Genomic DNA, 20962 nt, shown 5'->3' on the forward strand with positions numbered 1-20962 from the left:
GCATGAATATATGTATTAACCTATATACGTATTGATTTTTGGGGGATATAAGTATATTACACACAATGTCAAATTTTTATGACATGATGAATCATCTTTTGTGTTATTTATTACTTTGAATTCTGTGGCCCCTTTCTTAATTAGTTCTTCAGCCAAAATAAATACTGCTAAAATATTCTGCCCTTTTCATGATTATGTTGTTGTGAAAGTCCATCACCCTTGAGAAGCCATGTCCAAAACAGAGAATGTCTGAGATACATGGAGCAGGAAACTTTGGCACTCAAACCTTTGTAGCATATATTAAACACACACGTACACATACATACACTTGAGTGTTTAGAAAGTCAAGTATTAGTAGAAGTAGTTCCAATGGAACTTTTGTTTAATTATAAAACATGTGAAAGTAAATCCATTGTAAGTAGTCCTATGATTTTCCTAGAATAGGGTATTACTGAATTTTCTGCCTTTTCTTTCCACAGCTAATGCTCGATCACTGAGTACAGGCCTGCTAAATGCTTTTGTGAGTGCCACCCAGTTAGAAGGCTCACCATCCCAAGCTGCTGAATCGCAAACACCAGCAACAGTACCACCTACAAGATTTAGATTTGAAAAACCTAAGAGCCGAACTTCCTCACGCATCACTTATATTCCACAGGTACCTGGTGCTGCCTTGTGAAACATGTATGATAATGACAGAGTTTCAGTGACATTAAGATTCTTATGAAATTTTTTGCACAATTGGTTTTTTGAAACATTTTCAACTCTTGCTTTACAGGATCGAGTGGAGCGTCGTAGAAAGCCACTGTTACCCTTCCCTGGTGCTTCTTTTACCTCTGCAACAACTTCACAACCAAAAATTACTGCTCCTGCAAAAGCAGAAGCCACTTCAAACTTCCGATTCACGACACCAACACCTACAAATTCTAAACCATCAATAGACAATACATTTTCTGATGGTAATTATGATGATTACTATTACTATGATTACTACTATGATGACTACGATAATGAAACAAATGGTCAGGATAAAGCCCTTAGTAATCTTGGACCTTTGGATCCCCCAACTCATTTTACCCGCTCAACAGAACCTAGTACTCGAGCCACTGAGGCTGGCACACAGAGGCCCTTCAGATTTTCTGCAGGGGACCAAACCACCAGACGGCCCACTTTACCAAGTAGGAGAGATCGCCCTACCCCAAGTAGTGGCTCTGGCTCTTCTGGTCGTTACTCATTATCTGAACTTATAGCTAATTTGAAAGATCAAGTTCAGTCAGATCCAGAACCCCCACTTACCAACAGCTTGTCAAATACCAGTAATAATGATCGGGATGCTCGTGTCTTCTTTGAAACTACACCAACTAAGACTGTTAACACCAATAAAGAGGTTACCGATAATGATTTTGAGGTACGTGTCACGAATTCAACAGAAAGTTCTGTAGTAGTTGCCTCTGTTCAAACTTCTCACAGTGTAAGTGTTAGTGAAGGTTTTGGTCCAACAACTAAGCTGCCTCCTTTTGCTGCATTTACAACTACAACACCACAAACTACTACAGTGGAATCCCTAGAAACCACAACCCGACGTTCATTGTCTGATATCCATGAAACTGTGGATGCATCCCCAGCACTAATTAGTGGCACTTCATCACCTAACCCTCCAAGGCAACACAAGCGTTTGGAAGATCTTTTCCCTAACTTTAACGATGACTTCACAAACCCAGAAAAAGATGAGAAACTTGGCTTACTTGTAACAACAACAAGTGAAGTTCCACCAAAGCCTCGTGTAGAAACTCTTTTCAATATTGAAATTAATACGAAAAATCAAACTGTAACAGCTACTGATGTGAAATTAGATAGCCTGTTTGATGATACCGCCTCAGTTAATATTGCAGATTTCCTTCCATCTGGCTACAATGAGACAGAAGATATTAAAGATGAAACAACAACTACATCATCTACAAGTACTTCTACAACTACCACTACCACCCCTACCACTACATCATTATCATCTTCAACCTCAACAGTTCCAAAATTAGAAACTGAGAATCTGTTTGAAAGTTCTCTTAGTTCTGATATATCCTCATTCGTTCCTCAAGACTATAAACCAACTGAAGAATCACTTGTGGAGCCTCCTGAAGCTAGTGAGGATGAATCTGCTGCAACATCATCATCGTCAACAACAACAAGTACTTCTACAACTACCACTACCACAACAACTACTGCTACTACCACCACAACTGCCTCTACTACTGAAGCATCTGCATCAGAAACCCCCAAAGATAGCGTACTAGATTCCATACCTCTTGTTGACGTATCATCTTTCTTGCCTCCAGGTTTTAAACCTTCTGAAGACACTGAACCTTCAGAAGAGCCCACAGTGGATACTTCTGTCTCCTCTGTGGAACCGGTTGGTCCTCCAGTTCCAGAGAAGAATCTGCCAATTGTGAAAACAGTTGACATTTCAGCTTTCCTACCACCTGGATATAAACCTTCACCAGATCCTCCTGCAGAGACCACCACTAAGAAGGTTCCTGTCATACAGACTGTAGACCTATCTGCATTCTTGCCCCCTGGGTACAATCTAACTGAAGTACCTTCTGAAGGAACTACAAAAGAGACTTCTGATGTTCCATTAGTTGATGTTTCAGATTTCCTTCCTCCAGGTTATAAGCCATCTGAGGAGCCTTCTGTTGATACAACAACTGTAAAAATCCCTGTTGTTAAAACATTAGATGTGTCAGACTTTCTTCCACCTGGTTATAATCCTGACAAAGTGCCTGATGATGGAGAAGCATCATCGTCATCTACCACATCGACTACAACTGAGGCAACAACCACAACAACAGACAGTGCACCAAAGGGTATCGTTTTTCCACGAAGACCAGGTGGCCGACCTTCGTATTTAACAACGCCCAAATCTTCTCCACAAACACCTTCTGGACCTGCACCATTAAAACCCACTTTCAAGAACATCTGGGATTCGTAAGTTGAATATCATAATTCTAATCCTAGATAATAAATCAAAGTCACTCTCAAGGATAAAGGAAAATTTTCACATACATATAGTATACTGGTGCTTCAGCATCTTACACTGCAGCAATATTTGCTTTTCATGACAGTTTTTGTTACTGAAGAAATCTATATATTTTTACTTCTCCCCTTCTCCCTAGTGTTCGATCAACAACAGAGTTTACAGGCTGGAAAATAACTACAGAAGCTGCACCAGTTAGACCAGCTCCAAAGAATGGAGGAAGTGGGGATTCGACAACTACATCAACAACTACTTCTACCACCACCACAACCACTACAACAACCACCACTACAACTGCAAGTCCCAGGTCCACTACACCAGGTGAGTCTTTGGAAAGGAATGGAACCTGTATTGATTGATTGATTATGGAAAATAGGTGATAATAATGATCACATGGTTGAAATTGTAATAAAAAATGCAGAAAATATTTATTGATGATAAGAATCAGAAGTAAACCTAACTTTTTGATATATGACTTGGTACACATATTTGTGAGAAACTTCTTTCTTTAATACATTTTCAAAGAAGTGTACACTCCACATACATAGAAGCGCAATGAACCCCTTATTAAAGAATTTATAAGAAAAACTGCATTTCTGTTGGTATATTTGTCTCTTCCTGATATTTGACTAAAGATGTTTAAACATTGTTCCTGGAATCATTCAGGTGTTTGTGGACCCAAGTGTCGCTTAACAGCAACACTTAGAATTATTGATGGCACAGAGTGGCGTCCAGAGTTGGCCAACAGAGATACAATTGAATGGCAGGAGTTAGCTAATACAGTGACAATAGAGGTAAAGTATTGGATAGAAAGTTAAAATCATATGCTTATTTTGGTCTCATACTTGTATACATTACATTTGGTTGGGTAAAAAATCAATATTTCTATCAAATATACTGTAAAATACAGTGTATTGTGTTTAAATATAGATTTCAGTTCAGTTAGTCTTGGTTGAGCTGTTTATTTATACATTCAGTTTGTGTTGATTATATTTACATAAAAGATTAATATTGTTATATTTGGGGTCCTGACTTTAGAAAAGAGACTTTGTAAACAAGGTATGCGGGGTTACTGTTTGTATTTCACACTTACTATGGGATCTTGTAAGATAAAATAACATCAGTCACCTGAGGAAAAGCTTGAACAGTGCATTTGTCTTTGGAACATAAGATTGATAGAATATTATAAAGCATACCTACATATTCTAGGGTTACAATTGTTGTTCTTAAACTTAATAAGTCTTGTGCAGTTTTAACCATCTATTGACTGAGAATGGCTATTATCACATAAAAGATTAAACACCAGTATAGAATTGTGATCATGTGGGTTTATTCTGTTTTGTCCTACCGACTTATGTATCTCGCTTGGAAATTTGTTGGTTCACAGCGTGATTCAAAGTTACCTTGAAGTTGATGATTGTGGTCACGGCCATTTGAAGGCAAGTTTCAGTTTTATCAGGAGTTTGGCTATCAGAAAGTGTTTCCTATTTGTTTATGTTGTTGATTACCTTGATATAATTTACAAACAAAATATCTGGTTCTTGAGAACTGCAACATAGCCAAAAATCTTTTGTTGAATGTATTCATTAGTAATATCTAGAAATTCAGATTATCTGATTGCATAACAAAAGTGTTAGAGTAAGAAGTATGTAAGGAAGTTAGTATTAATTAAAGTACTTCAGCTTTAGGTAATGTTGAAAGTGGTTTTTAATTGAAGATGGTAAATGAAAAAAATAGTCTTATAGGGGCTTTTTTATAAATTTTTTGTTTTGTTTTGTTTTTCTAGCTCGATTCACTGTATCGTCGCAGCGAACTTGGACCCTACTATGATCGGGTTGAAATTGATTCTTTTAACCCAGGATCTGTGTTAGTGGATTACATTCTCCATCTTACTGATTTGGCAGAAGCTGTAGATACTTCAGACTTGAAGGATATACTTAATAAAGAAATGGCTGATAACGAAAACTTTTTCCTTGGAAATTATACTCTTGATCCTAAATCAACAGATTTCATTGGTAAGTTACAATGTGACACTGCTGGTTTAGCAATTTTTAACTAATCTGTATTCCTTTGTAATGTGAAGGCATTTCTGTTTATGACATATTTTTTAATGATAAAAATAATTCTAGATGCACAGATTATTATTTATAATTGGACCATATTCTTACCACTATGCTTTCAGTGAATCTGTATTGTAAGTATGGTTGCTTATTGATATAGAAATAGTAGTTCCAAAAATTATTCAGTATGTAATATAGATGTGCTAATATCTTCACTGTACTGGGAATATGCTAATGTCCATTTTGCTATTTGTGTATACAAATTGTAATTTCAATCATTTTAAAACTGTAAAAAAATACACTAAAAAGAAACAGACTGAGGAGATGATAGCTTCAGCTAAAATTCTTTTATTTCATGAAACAAAGGAGACAGACAGTTAAGAAAACTATAAATATACTGAATACTTGTGTTTTCCCAACAGTTATGCAAGAAAAACAACAAATAAAGGAGAATACTGACAGTGGATACCTCATCCCTCAGTGGTTAATTGCAGTCATTGTCATTGGACTGGCATCTCTTCTATTCATATTGATATTTGGAATCACTGTGGTAAGTCACTTAATTTTCAGTGCATGACTTACTTACTCTTAAACTTGAACATGCATGTCTTATTTATTTGTAAAGGAATGCAATAGTTTCATTTTTGATGGATTAAATGACTGTCAGCCCATAGGGGTCACTATGCCTCTGGAGGTCAAGATGTTCAGAAAAGGCAATTTTATTTTTATTTACAAAGGTTTAAAGTAAAACATTTAAAGTTTCTGGCATAAGAATGAACATTAGAGATATTTTAGTCACTTTTCATATATGTTACAGGTGTTTGAAATTAAAATCAAGAATTGCATCCAACATAAATTATAACTGATATAGAGTTGATATAAATGAACATAGTTTTGTGTAACTTTTCAGGTGCACAGCTCAGTGAAAAATCTTTTGAAAAATTTGTCTTTGATACTTGTAGAAAGATAGTTATCATAGGTAAATCATACCTGACTGGGAATAGTGTTCAGGCACTGTTACAGAAGCAGCATACTTGAAAAAAAAATTACCCTCTAGGATATATACGTATTTAGATATCACAAAAACAGCTTTTGACTTTTGGCATTCTTACCATGAATAATAATTATTTTTTAAAAATATCATTAGTTAACTACCTTCCCTTATCAAAACCATTGTCTCAAAAATGATTCTCAATACTGAATTTGAAATATGTAAACTTAATAATGAGAATAAACAAGGAATAGTGCGTAGCCTCTTAACCAAGATAGCAATGCATACTTTGACTTATATTTTCAACTTAATTGTTAGTTATGTATATTTCATCAGTGCAAATCAATAAAATATTTAAATTAGTGATGCACACAAGGTTGAAGAGAAATGACCCGTTTAATGGATGACTTGACCTCTGTAGTATTGTGAAATATTTTATGGTACAATTTGTTTGTCTTTAGACCATTTGGTCTGTTCATGATCTATTTATTTGCTAGGATTACTGTAAGTATATTGTAAAAAGCATTTTGTTTAATAGTTAATTCTTATATTGTAATGAGTGATGCCTTCCTTCCTCTTTGCACTTTGCTTTCCATGTAATTGTACACCAAGGTACTTTAGATTAGCATGCTATCTGCAGTGTTTATCTGTGGTGGTCATTTGCAATCCTGAATATTTAACTTTTATTATAGTAATGATACTTCACTTCAAAAGTGATGTCAAGTATACGTAGAATTATTGTACTTTAGCCTTGTCTGTACTGATAATTTTATAATGAAAAATCAAGCGTATTTACAACTTAAATTCCTATGTATTCCTTTGAAGGACTGATTTTGACAAACCTATCTGCAGATCACTTGTACTAGTTTTTTTTTTTTTTTTTTTTTTTTTTTTTTTAAAACGATTAAAGGCATTTTTTAAAGTTGATTAAGATAGCCCTCATTATTGTACAAAATTTTAAGGTGAAAAAAGTTAATTTGTAATAATAAATATATAATGTTGATATTGTTTTCACCACAGTACAACCATTATTGTATTAGAAGTTCCTTCCTCTCAGCTAGTGATTAGCACTTCCAACAGTTCTTCTTAGATTGCTACAACAATGAATATGACTCAGTGGGTAAGTGGGGTTTCTTCCTAATGCAAGGAAATAAATCGCCAGTGAGAATGACTAAAGCACCTGTAATTTATGTTTTATGTGCTTGCCATAACTGCCTTCCTGGGTATTATATTTAAATACAATGTCTGTGCACAATACCTACAATAGATATTTCAGAATTTTAAAATTCACAACAAATAGATGTCAAGTATTGCGTTCTTTCATTTATAGTTTAAAAGAAATATAAACGGGAAAATATACGAAAGGTTCCTGGGACTTTCCTTGATGTGTCTTCTTTTTTTAACTCGCCAATAGCCTTTGATTTTTTAACTCACCAATAGCCTTTTCATTTATGTCATTTTAATTGTTTAAAAATACAGCTTGTATAGGCTGCATGATTATTTATAAGTCTGTTATACCTTGTTAAAAGTTTGTATTAATTCTTTCCCAGAAGATAGCTTTGTACTGGCACTGCTCATTTCTTTACTTTTTGAAAGATGTAAACCTCACTTCTGTTTCCTGCCCTTGCATGGATAGAAAAATATTTAAGTGTTTTTATAAAGATCTTGGGCTTTTGGCCTTCTGAGTGTATCTTGGAATGAAGTTGGTGCATGATTACCCTTCCTATGGCTTTAATCACTCTTTCTTCCTTTGCATGTTAATCTCCAGTATGTGAATCGTACCTGTACTACTGTGAAACCAGCCAACATCCCCTTAACTGAAGACATCCTCAACGAGTGTGATGTGGGTTGAGCTTAAATGTTCCTTAATCTTTTGCATGCCCATAATCTCATCTTTCAATTTTCCTGCATTTTTCTTTTTCCTTGATTTAATTTGTTCAATTTACTCTTCAGTATATGTACTAATGTCCATCTGTGATCAAACTTTTTAGCTCACAAATTACATTTACAGCTTGTAAACCGTGCACGTGTGAAGAAGAGGCATGATGTTCCCTTGACTGCTGAAATGCTCAATGAATTGAATAAAGCTCATCATATGGGTGGTGTTGATAACTATGCCATGGATGGTCTTTACGACATGGAAGATATTTGGAATGAAAAGGTTGACAGAAGAGCAATGAAGGTAGGTACTTTTTCTATACGTATTCATTTTTCAGTAAATTTATTTAGTGGTTCTACCAGTATTCTTCATATGAAAATTCACAAGATTACACTGCAGTCAAGAAAAAAATTATTGTAAAATAATGAACAACATAATATGTTCTTTTCCAAGTGTTTATTAATTATCCAAAAAATTAATTTTATTTTTACAGTATTTTGTTATTTACAATAGTAATTCAGTTTTGATTAAGAAGTGTCATCTGTTTGAATTAGGTAAAAAAAAAAAAAAAAAAAAAAAAAAAAAAAAAAAAAAAAAAAAAAAAAAAAAAAAAAAAAAAAAAAAAAAAAAAACGTGTTAATTTGATTTGAATGCCTCCAAGAGAAAGATTTCATAAGAGCAAATGAAATTTTTAAGTTTACCCTAACTGGTGCTTAATTTCTCATAGTGGTGTTAACCAATTTGTAATTGAAGAATTTGTATATATGAGGAATATGAGGCAACAGGATGTTAAAAATATTAAAACTGTGAGCGTATTCATGAAAGACCTAAGTATTGTAGCATGTCAAAGTGTCTATATTCATTTTGGAATTATCTATAGTTCTTCAGTCTTATACTTAAAATATTTCCCTTCTTCAAGATCATTGTTGTTTTTGAGTTGGATGTTCTTATGGAATTTATTGTGAAATATTTCTTATAAAAATTACTGTCTTCTGTAGTTTCTGACTACATTTCCATGTGGCCTAGGTCACCTGTGTTTATTTCTATGATTTTCTCTGAATTCCTACTTGTCTTCTTCTGTTACTTTCATTGCCTTATAATTACCATATCTTTTATTCACATCCCCTCTTGTTACTGTGCAAAATATAAAATTCTTTAAAAGCTGCATATTCAAGTTGCTGGACACCACATTTTCTTTTATGATATCCCATCAGCATTTTGCGGTCAAACCTCTGAGGTTTTATGCGACTGTCTGTGCTTCATTGAGTATGTATTCTTGTTTATCAGTACTACTCTAGTGATACTGTTAGTGTCCCCAAGTTACCTGTCCCTCCACCACATGATCCTTCTCTCCCCCTCTTGCAACATTTGCACCTTTTGAACATTTTGAGTATCAAACTAATTACTTTATAGTAGTTATATTTTTACTCCCACAGCATCCACATCCACCAACTTTCCACATTGTATAGTATATATTATGCTAATTTCTGCAGCTGTGGCAATCATAGTCACTCTATACTTGTATTAATCAAGATTCGAAAGGTTTTATTATAGATTATATACTGCAATATGCACTTCCATCTCATTTTCTAATACTTTCCTTGAATATACATAACTTAAATATACATCATTGATCTTACTGAGAATGCTATTTGCAAACATTTTGTAATTCTTTAATTTTCAACCATTCACCATTTCATCTGTGATCATTCGCACCCCTTTGGTGTTTTTTTTATTTTGACTGTAGCCGTAATGTTAAGTTTGTTTACTTTTTTAACTGTTAAATTGGATTACCATGATTAATTTTGTACATTTTTGCTATCTTAATTTCAAATTTCCTTTTGTATTGTGGTATATTAACTTTCTTGGATTTGGTGGTTTTGATACTTTGTGATACACATTGGGTTTTGTGTAGTTAGTATAGTTATGGTTTTCTTTTACTTAATTTGACCACATCACTTGAACTTGTAATTATGGGAAATTTTCATTGTTATCCATTTTTGCCATTACACTTGAATCTGCTTTTATGCCACAAATCAGTGTTTGAACATTGTTAAGCCAATGAGTGTTATCATTCTTGCCCTAGTGTTTTTTTTTTAACTCAATTACCATTTGTTTTTGATCAGAGATGAGAATTCCACCATGCCTGAGCATAATTGGCTGGGTATGCCAGGGTGGGCTTGTCATCACTGGACTAGAGCTATTCTATCTTGTGTGCTTCATGTGTCAAGAGCAGTAGTGCTCTCCTGAGATGATGTGCCATAACAGGTTGCAGAGGCAATGATATTGTTGTGTCCTGAAGTAATCTAGAAGCATCGTGCTTTGAAGCTGGTGCTTCTCTTAGTTCTTATGAGTCTTCCTCTTCTTTGATGTCTATTAAGGGATTTATTTTATTGCATGAAAAGTCCCTCTTAAGTTATGCATTCTGTATCCAAGTCACACAATCATTCCCTGTTAAGAAAAAGAAGGATCAGTTACAATTCCTGTTGTTCAGACACAAACATTTTTTATCATCATCTACTGCCAAGGGCACATTTGTTTCCCCCAGAAAATTTTATGACTGATCACTTTGGAAGTGTTATTTTAACTTCAATTTCCTTTTCTCCCAATCCATTGTTGGTGGATTCATTGAGCTTCCAACATTGCTCTCTCCCAACCTCTGATGTTGCTCACTCAGTCATCAGTGTGAGAGAAAATTGTCTAGATTCTGTCATACTATCTCACCTGCATTATAAGGTGTTCTCAGCAGTGTAACTGGTTATTCAATTCCAGTTATGACCTCAATGCAGTTCTCCTCATATGTAGTCTTGATTGTTGTAACATTGCCTCTACTTTATGACTACTCCTGCATTACCAATATCATGGCATGAGGACATTTCCTCTTAATGCATTAAAACTGGACTGTTCTATTGTCAGAGCTAATTAGCAGAAAGACAAGCACTGAGCTCCCTAGACATGGCAACATTATATTTTTAGCAGATGATGATCCAGTCAATGTCATGATGAACAGAGTGAAGATTTTCAGTATGTATAGTGATTCTTTAATGGAGTATCACTAAAAGGTCAAGGTTTGATGCATTTCAGGAAATTTGCAGGACAGGGTGTCATTAATGGAAGACACAGGTGAGGATTCTTCATAAGATGAATGCACCCTTGAGACACAACTTCCTTCGCTGAAACTGGATTGGGCATGTAATATATTGCTAACTTTCTATAAAATTTTCACCCACCTCATGAAGCTTCAGTGGCTGTATCATGTCATATGTTTTTTATTTTCTTTTTAAAGAAAAACCTCCTGCTTTAATCGGGGTTGCTTTTTGACAGTATCTCCCAATAAAATTTATTCTTTAGGTTTTGGTTTTTAAGGAAAAAAAAATGCATGCATCATTGAAACTGTTTCCCTCCCTATCCGTGGTATTCACTGGCCACCAATAAAAAACAAAACAAAAAGAGTAAGCCTAACTGAATCTCTCATCCATCAAAGATGAGTTTGCTTATTCATTAGACACCTATCAAAGATTTCAAGTGTATTTTTAAAAATCTCTTCCTCTCATCTAAAGTATTCATCAGACACCAGACAAAGGCGTAGAGCTAGTCATAATTCCTGGTTTAGCAATACTATCGTGACGAGGCGCTAGAATTGAAAATTCACAAATGAATGTTGTTCAGCAACATTTACACTACTGTACTGTCTTGCTCTCTTGTGGTGCTTCGAGGAGTTCCACCTCCAGGCCCATGTTCTAAACTTTGCCGTTCTCTAAACAATTTGATTCATCTATGTATGATTCTCTCCGGTATAGTAAGCTTTCTTGCTATCTCTCCAACAGGAACTTGCACCGAATGCAGTGCAATAATTGGCTCTCGTTCAGCGAGGGAGGTTTCTTAGAATGATAAATGACACATTGACATTAGATTCCCGTACACATAACGGCATCAAAAGTAATAGTGAGGTCGCATTGGTTCACATTGTTAGGTTATCATTTTTTTCCTTTTTTTAAAAATTTGATAGCATTCTGTGAGTTTCCAATGTTTTCTACAAAACTTAACAAATGGAATCTTTAAACTACCTTCAACTTAATATTGAAATGATAATGTAAGGACTATGTTTATGCAATACTACTGGTTATAGGTGTCTCCTATCTATTTGGTAATGTATATCAGTGGTTGTGATATGACGTTTTGTATCACTTAGTTTCGTTCACGTCAATTTTTCTATATGGGAAAATAGTTTTACACAATAACATAACATGATGTTCTAAAGAAATCAGTAACTGTTTTTAACATCATTACATCCATCTTATAAAAGAAAAATAGATAAATAAGGCATGAATCGTGTCAGGCAGGTGAACGAAAAATTATGAAACTCTGCCACCAGTTGTTTTGCCGACAGTACATTGATTGATAAAGGGGACACTCGGAGAGGGAAGGAGGAAACTTTCAAGGGAGTAGATATCCCGAACCTGTAGAACATCTACCAGGTCTCCATTCCTTACCATTGTTAAGTTGCCCAATGACTTCCCAGGCACATCCCCCCTTGATGGAAGCAAGTGGGGAAGGGTGCCTCCTCTATCATCTTGAATTTAATTGAATATAGAATTTAGGCCAAAGGCCAAGCACTGGTACCTATAAGGCCATTCAGTGCTGAAATGGAAAGTGACAGTTAAAAGTTTGAAAGGTGTAACAGGAGGAAAACCTTGCATTTCCACTATGAATCAATTGTTAGGAGAGGGTGGAAAGTAAGAGAATATATGAGGAACAAAAGGGGTTGCAGCTAGGGGCAGTAGACACACTGCAGAGAACCTTAAGTAATGCCTATAGTGCACCGCATGAGGTGCACTGATGGCGCTACCCCCCTACGAGGCCCACTATCGTCTTCCTTCTCTAGTCCTGCCTCTGCCTCCTGTCCTTATGTGGAAGAATGGAGCCGAAGGGGCTACTTATGAGGAACTTCCTTGTTTGTAGATGGCAAAGGTTGATGACCTCTGCAAAGTCCCCATCGTGCCTTGAGGTCTTTTAGAAGTGCAAGTAGTAGTTTGAGGTCTGGGCTTGGAAGCACTAGCACAAAAAGGACCAGATTATTCAGACAGAGCTTGATGCACAAGATAGTTCATTGTTGTCTGGCCTACATTTGTCGACTGCAGTGCCAAGCTGGTCTTTTGGGAAAAAGCGTAACATACCTCCATTCCTCAAAGCTAAGATGGAATCTGTTGACAAATCTCGAGACCATGGAAAGGGCGGCATCTCTTCTTTTCAGCAACCAGTTGAGCCACATGTTAGCTGTTAAGTGAGCCAAATATGAAATGACCTTTCTGCCAGACTGCAACAACCTAATGAAGGCAGCACTCTTCAGTGTCACCCATATATATAAGTGGAACAGTTCTTGGCCACTGCTGTTGACCCATAAGTCAAGCCATGAAACAGCTTGGAATGCCAACAAAGTGGTTATCTCCATAGTATCCGCCTCCTAAAAGGTGATGAATGGACCTTCTGCCTGAATTTGTTCTAAAGATAGGCTTGGGCCTGGATGAACCAGTTCTGGATCTACTCATCTTGGCTGCAACGCAACCCTTGGGGTTGTGTACTATGCAGAGGAAGTGGTGGAGAGAGCAACTTTAAAGACCTACTGGAAAAAAGTGAATTGTCCCATCCAGAGATGAGAAATTCACTTGATTGAAAATGAAGTCAGCATGTCAACCTCAAAGATGTCTTCACTTCTTTCTTAGGCAAAGCAGGGCTTCAGTACCCAAAAAGAATCTAAAGTGGTTGCCACAATCTCGTCAGCCAGGTTGTTATACCTCCCTGCCACGGGACTCGTGATCCAGCTTGTCAACCAAGGCAGAGGCATCACAACATTGCTGGGGCAAGCCAGGTCAGGCTGCAGCCAACTCCTTCATCTCCCTTGGCCGTCTCCCGTTGCCACAAAACCCTTGGTATTTTGACCAGACTCCACAGGTGCTAGAGAAATTCCCTCAAGTTGAGACCAAAGGTTTGTGGTGTGTATGAACAAAGACAATTCATGATTAAAGAGCATTAAGAAAAAACTTTAGTGCAATAAAAGCTTTTGTCTAATATAAAAATAATTAGATAAGCTGCTCCCAGCATATTAATATGATGATACATTGGCCTGGATTACACAAACCCTCAATAGTTACATCTCTAGTAACCAGAAGATTTAGGAGATGAAGTAACTGATAGTGAAGATTGATCGTAACCTTAACCATTTTCTGTTTCCTTGTTCACTTTTGGAGATTACAAAGCTTAGGACATAACCTTGTGGACAAAAAATATGTGAGCCATCACATAAGTCTTCAAATTACTAGCAAGGTGGAAATCGCTGTTTTCTTAGCCTCATTACAAAAAGGGTCCTACAATTTTCCTTAGTTACAACATGCAGTTGAAAGTATGTTATTGTTGAGTCCTCAAATCTGAAAAAAAGAATTTGTGCCTTTTGATATTCTTGTGTTCATCAACATGCATAGAGCTTCATTATCTTTTTTTCAGTTGGTGAATATTGGGTAAATCCTAATGTTAGGCACCAATTAACTTTCTATATGATGTTTAAAACTTACCATTATTTTTTCCAGCCACCATCCAGCAAAGGAAGAGGTTACAACCCAAATTACAATATCAACATATATGATTCATGGCGTACTGACTGGTCTGGCCCTTATGGTTCTTCTGCAACTTATGCCAAACGACGTCCAGATACAAACTTCTGACATGAGGATTCTCAAGAGGAAGACATTGAAGACTTTTAGATTGGGGCTGCATCTTGATTCCGAGAAGCACAGTGATGCCATTGAAATACACTCTAATCCTCAACTGACTTCTGTGAAAAAAAAAATCTGTCAGACTATCTTTTATTGAGACCAAAGACTATTTGATGGCCTCACCCAAGATGTTTCTTGGAATTGACGTTAAGCTCAGCAGTATAATGTTGAGTAATGCCCCTATGTAGAGCCAGCACTACCCTCATGCCTCCACTTCAGGAAACATTTTTATACAACTGTTAAGTTTATCAAAGTCTATCGTTTTGATGACTTAGGGAAGTGTTGCACTCTATATAAGCTAATAGTCTTCAGTATAATTGTGTTCATCACCACTACTTCCTTCAGTTAACTTTCTTCCAACTTGTCTTAATGCTTAAGTGCTAAAACCCTTCCTACCTCCCATTCTCGCTTCCTGGTCTACACTCATAGTACTATGTGCAAAACTTGATACATTTATCAATTCATGCTAATAGTATTCTTGACTTGAAAGTAATTTCAGATGCCTTTAATGATGGTGAACAGAGTTATGTCTCCTTTTGGGAATAATACTGTACTATCTCATCTTGAGTATTTAAAATTTGGAAACAAACTAAAATATGAAAATCAAGAACTGTTATTTCAATTCTCAGTGAATTTTAATATAATTGTTTATATATTTTTGAAGATACTGTAGAGCTTTTAGGAATATCTTTAGGCCCTGACCATTGTGTGCCAGACTCCAAACTTCGCACAAACTTAGTTGTCCATGAAACGAACCATCAAAGAACTGTGATATCTATTATAAGTACAGTATTTGAATTTGGTGTCCCCTAATTTTATTTTGAATTTAATTTTGAGTAACTATCATACAGTATCAATACACACTAGATATTTAAAGCAAGAAGGTGCACTGAGCAAAAAGCATTTTGGGAGTTTTTACCTGTCGAGCTCAACACAGAATGGTCAGCAATAAATCAGAAGAATCACCACTGATAAGTGTTGAATGTTCAACAAATATATTTTGTTGTGTTATATATGTATGATTTCGTGCTGTAATTTTAGTGAATTTGAGGCATACATATTGCTTGCAAAGCAGATATAGATTTGGTATTCTCATAGTTCATAGATATCTCTTTATGTATAGATTACTAATAATATTTATACCATGTACATTTTTTTCATTTTAGTGGCATTCACTCTATTCATATGAATGAAAGATAGTGTGATTATGTATGTATGGGAAACTAGCAAATCCTCCTCAGTGATAATATATTGTAACTCGGACACCAGTATTTAATGCTACTTTTCAGTTTCTTTGCCAGAGCAATTATGTTACAAATGCGTAAAAATATTTCACTTTAGATTTTCAAAAAATTCTTGGTGCTTGCACAGTACAGTATATATTAAGGTATTTTACTAAAAATTATTCTTCCTGTAAGTAAAAAAAAAAAAATATATATATATATATATATATATATACAGGCAGGCCCCGGTTATCAGCGGAGGTTCTGTTCTCAGCAGGATGCTGATAAGCGAAAACCACCATTAACCGAAACTCGGCAATTAATAGTGCCAAGTTTCGGTTAATGGCGCCACAAATCGCTGATTTTATGGTGCTAGATAAGCACCATAAAATTGGATTGCCATTAACCGAGACCGCTGATAACTGGGGACTGCCTGTATAAGAGTAAACATTGTAATTAAAGAAAATTTAATTGTACATTTAGGATATGTTTTACATTGTCTAAGGTGTTTAGTTTCCTTTTTTCAAAGTGTGAGAGGTAAGTGTGCAAAGTCTAGTCTGGATGGATGTGTGAATGCTCCATTTTACATGTCAGATTCTGTAGAATCTTAAGTGTTAAGCTAATAAAAAAAATTTATAACCTGCTAGGTGTGACTTTTGATATTCAAAATAGTTATTTTTTTTTATATTGTTTTACAACTTTCATAAAACTGATGCCTATTTAAGGCTGATTGTGCTAATTGTCATACTTTTTTTTATATTACTATTATACAGAACTGACAGTGTTTGTACATTTGTAAAATAGCTGATTTTACACTCCATGCTGCCTTCCCTAAGGGCAGGTTGCATCAAAGGGGCCAAGGTTTCTTAATAAATACACTTTGATGAAAATTGTTTTAAATATACCTAAATGACATGTATAATGTTGAAGTATGTAGTCACATATATGACATGTAATATGTTGAAGTATTCAAATATAGAACAATAGGTATAAGGCTAAATTAATGCCAACTTTTTTTTTCTTACCAATGCTGATAGAAAATTTTAGAACCTTCTGGAATACTAAATGTGAATCATATGTAAACTCAAGCTAATTTTATAAATCACTAGTTTCTTATCTTATTTTGCTTAGGTAGTTACCATAGTATTTTAAATTTTCAAGTAATTCAAATAAAGGGAAAAATCTTTCAAAGTATATAATTAGGGAAAGAGACTTTTGAGCTTGCTTCCTAAACCTCCCATTCAGTCTGGGAACTAAGATGGTTTAGCAGAGGGTGGGTGAAATATAAAATTTAGGCCAAAGGCCAAGCACTAGGACCTATGAGGGCATTCAGCACTGAAAATAATGTCGAATCAATTGTTATTAGTTGGTGGAAAGATGGAAGAGAATATGAACAAAATATATTACAATAAAAGGAATGAGAGGGGTTACAGCTAGTGGCCAAAGGGATGTTGCCAAGAACTTTAAGTAATGCCTGCAGTGAACCATGTGAGGTGAAAAGATGGCACTAACAGAAGGCAAGAAATTCTAGAAATACCAAATCTCAACAGCAACAAATGAAGATGTCTCATAGTCACCTCCCTGAGATAGGCAGGTATACCTGTATGGGATAGTAGCAATGGTAGGAGCTGTGCCAGAAAAGCAGCAAAGGAAGGTTAACCTCTCATTCCTAAGGATTACCAGAGAATCTTACTACATTCCTCAGGGGCTGATGAAAACTTCAATGAGTCTGGTTGAACACAGCAAGGGATGCTCTGGAGGCACAAATGGGCTACTTAATGAGTGAACATGGGAAGCCCACTGGCAACAGACAAGGGACATTGTTGGTGGTGAGGGGAGATGCATCCAACTAATCTTGACAGGCAAGATAAATTAATCAAACTTAAAATAATTTGTACCTTACCTAGATATACAAGCCAGATCATTTCAAGGAGGAGTATTCTTCAGTTTCATTAGGAACTGGAACGTGGCCAAAACTTGGTAACAAAGTAATATTACGAAGCCAAGTGGACTCCATGCTCCAGTCATAAAGCACTTTTCCTTCACCTGCAGAGACTTAAGCGGTGAGCTCGAGGCAATTTTATGAATGGATCTGGTTGACTTACCTTGAAAAAATACAAATTGCCTTAAAAATCTGCAAATTGTTTCTACAATACAAACTACCAACTATAAAGCACAATAATTACTCCTTAGGTAGAAGCAAGTTTAATCACCCTTGATATCACATTGGTGAATGATAGTGAACAGGGAACAGAAGATTCCTGCAACCCATTTGGTGTGGCTTGGGGATGTTAGTGGTAAACCCACCCAGCCCCCCCCAAAAAAAAAAAAGATTACAAATCTTTCTTATGTGAGAAAATTCCAAGAACCAAGGGTGACTCCTATATGGGTATCAGCTGAAAGGCCTACTAAAATCTGGCCAATAAAACCAATTCAGATTATAAATCATGATTCAACCCCTAGCCTTATACTTAGGCAAGATGCATTTCTTAGAGAACTTGGGCGACTATGTGACTTGTTGAGCAGTCACCATAGGTCCTAAGGAGAAGGTAACGATTGTCTTGTATGGAAGATACGCATATGGAATTTAGACCAAAGGCCACGTGCTGCGACCTGTGAGGTCATTTAGCGCGGAAATGGAAATTGGCAGCAAGGCTTGAGAGGTGTAGTAGGAGGAAAACCTCACAGCTGGACTGTGAAACAATGGTTAGAGAGGGTGGAAAGTCAGCTGGAAAAGAGAGAATATGAACAGAGGTACGTACAGTAAAAGAAATGTAAGAGGTTGCAGCTAAAGGCCAAAGAGATGCTGCAAAGACCCTTAAGTAATACCTACAGTACACTGTATGAGGTGCACCGACGGCACTATCCCCCTATGGGGACAATGGTCTTGTAAACAAAATTCCTTAGGATACAATGAGACAAAGGTGGTTAAGTAAAATGAGGTATATGTGTTTTAAGATCTGCAGACCAACTCCCCCTCATTACCTGTGCTACCAAAATTTGTTGCAAAATGCTCTTCACTTATGTGAGCTCTTGCCTAAACTGCATGACTGTCCACTTCACCAGATAAATAAGCTCTTTAATTACAATGCAAATCCAGCATTAAAGGGTGTTCCTTAGCACTAGCTTCTTGTCCTTACCAGTACTGTTTAAAGGAGTTGCCGTGAGACTGACTGCAAGGTCCACACTAGACATAAAAGCATCTCGTCCTAGTTAACATGCAAAGTCCTGGAGATAGGAAACCATAAATCTCAGTATCCCTTTAGTCATGAACTGCCATGTTCTTGGTTTATATCATGAATTCTGGAACAAATGAAAATAAAGACTCCCATTCCTATAACTGCCAGATGAGATAAGAAATTTAAGAGTCCCTGACAAGAAACAGCATGTAACTTGCCAACACATTTCATTGAGGCTAAGCCTAGCTAAAGACAAGATCTTGGTCCAAGACCTTCTATAAGGGCTTATACAGTGCCTGAATTGGGCTGCAGAGGAGACTGCATAAAGCTCCCCATGAACATGGATAAGTACACCAAAGAAAGGCTGATCCACACCCTTTAGTCTGCCAACCAGGCTTAAGGAAGAGCAATCACTTCAACAAAGGTGGGAAAAGAATCTGCAATCTGCTGAACACAATCTTCAGCCAGATGGATCCTTTTATGACAAAAAGCACCAAAGATGGCCCACATTAGATAAGGACCATCTGTGGTAGCCAAACACCTGTGCAGTCCTGCAAAAAAAAATTTAAAAAATACATAAAACTCTCTCTCTCTCTTACTTGCCTGGTATGTACCTATCTGACAGCTGAACAATGTGGCAAACCTCCCACTTGTACATCTACCTTACCAACTGAAGAGGTTAACATACATTATTATGACATTTTGTCCACTCCTGTATGACAAAGGTAATGATAATCATTCCACACATTTCTAGTGCTTTTATAGTTTTACAAGGTTGATATATACAGTAGATAGATGCAGTGCTTCAAATAATATATAATTATACATATAATACTGATACTAACATGAAACTAATTTGGGATTAGGTACACAAATGAAATGCAGATTTTCTTGCCACGGCATTGTCTATTAAAAAATACTAATCAAATTTAATTTCCATTATCATACAATATCCTTTGTGTTGTGAATTAGATTTTAATCTCCATTCTTTTCATTATTAGGTTTATCTGGAAAGAGAGAGAGAGAGAGAGAGAGAGAGAGAGAGAGAGAGAGAGAGAGAGAGAGAGAGAGAGCGCTACACTACACTGAAGTACGCTTAGTTGTGTTAAGTAATCACCTGTCATTTAACTTCCTTTTATAACATTCATCTATAATACACTTGGCAGTTTGCTCTCATGCATAGGTATTAAAAAATTTACTTAAATGTATAATAATCACAGTTTCTATAGAACATATGATCATATCCATTTGGAGTGATTATTATTTATGTTGTCTTGCTTAAATACTTTTTTTAGGCTGTATCCTTTTGAGTTCTTTCATAGTGGTCTGCATTCATCACTGTTAACACTTATTCATTACTTAAATATTTCTAATCTCCCAAATCTCCCAGTATTTACATATGAGGACTACAGTCAACTCGCGCTATTCATGGACTTACGATTCGCGGCAAATTCGCAGTATTTTTCCACTGAGAAATATTAACAAATTACTGTATTTTCATACCACTTTCATGACTAAATGGACTAGTGATAAAACTATCAAAATACTCAGGTATAAACATTTTTACAGGTTTCTTTTGTGTTTTAACTATCAAAATTGGCAGTTCCAAACAATTTTAGAGGGGTTTTAAGTATTTTGGCTATTCGCGCAAGGGGGTTGGGTACTGTATACTGAACACACACACACCCCCTTCTCCCTCTCTTTCTAGATACTACTACCACTGATAGGGCTACTGCTGCAACAGTGCTAGAAATTACCATAATGAAAATAATGACAAGAATGGAGAAGATCAAAACTACATTTCTAATACGAATCTTGGTAAAAATTAATAA

The 20962-nt window shown here is 35.9% G+C and overlaps 1 protein-coding gene across 3 annotated transcripts in view; it reads left to right on the forward strand.

The window, feature by feature from the left end:
- Positions 1 to 16841, forward strand: part of LOC135201438 (mucin-2-like) — an 80099-nt gene extending 63258 nt beyond the window's left edge. For 2 of the 3 annotated variants that reach the window (XM_064230367.1, XM_064230366.1), the window contains 9 exons: positions 480 to 655; positions 776 to 2979; positions 3168 to 3349; positions 3695 to 3822; positions 4815 to 5043; positions 5511 to 5638; positions 7848 to 7922; positions 8091 to 8261; positions 14543 to 16841. In XM_064230367.1, coding sequence (XP_064086437.1) covers positions 480 to 655; positions 776 to 2979; positions 3168 to 3349; positions 3695 to 3822; positions 4815 to 5043; positions 5511 to 5638; positions 7848 to 7922; positions 8091 to 8261; positions 14543 to 14677 — 3428 coding nt within the window. In that variant the 3' untranslated portion in view covers positions 14678 to 16841. The remainder of the gene's footprint in view (positions 1 to 479; positions 656 to 775; positions 2980 to 3167; positions 3350 to 3694; positions 3823 to 4814; positions 5044 to 5510; positions 5639 to 7847; positions 7923 to 8090; positions 8262 to 14542) is intronic. The other variant, XM_064230369.1, reaches the window with a different exon arrangement.
- Positions 16842 to 20962: the final 4121 nt, after the last annotated feature.

This window comes from Macrobrachium nipponense, chromosome 28 (genome assembly GCF_015104395.2).
Source record: "Macrobrachium nipponense isolate FS-2020 chromosome 28, ASM1510439v2, whole genome shotgun sequence".
NCBI lineage: Eukaryota > Metazoa > Arthropoda > Malacostraca > Decapoda > Palaemonidae > Macrobrachium > Macrobrachium nipponense.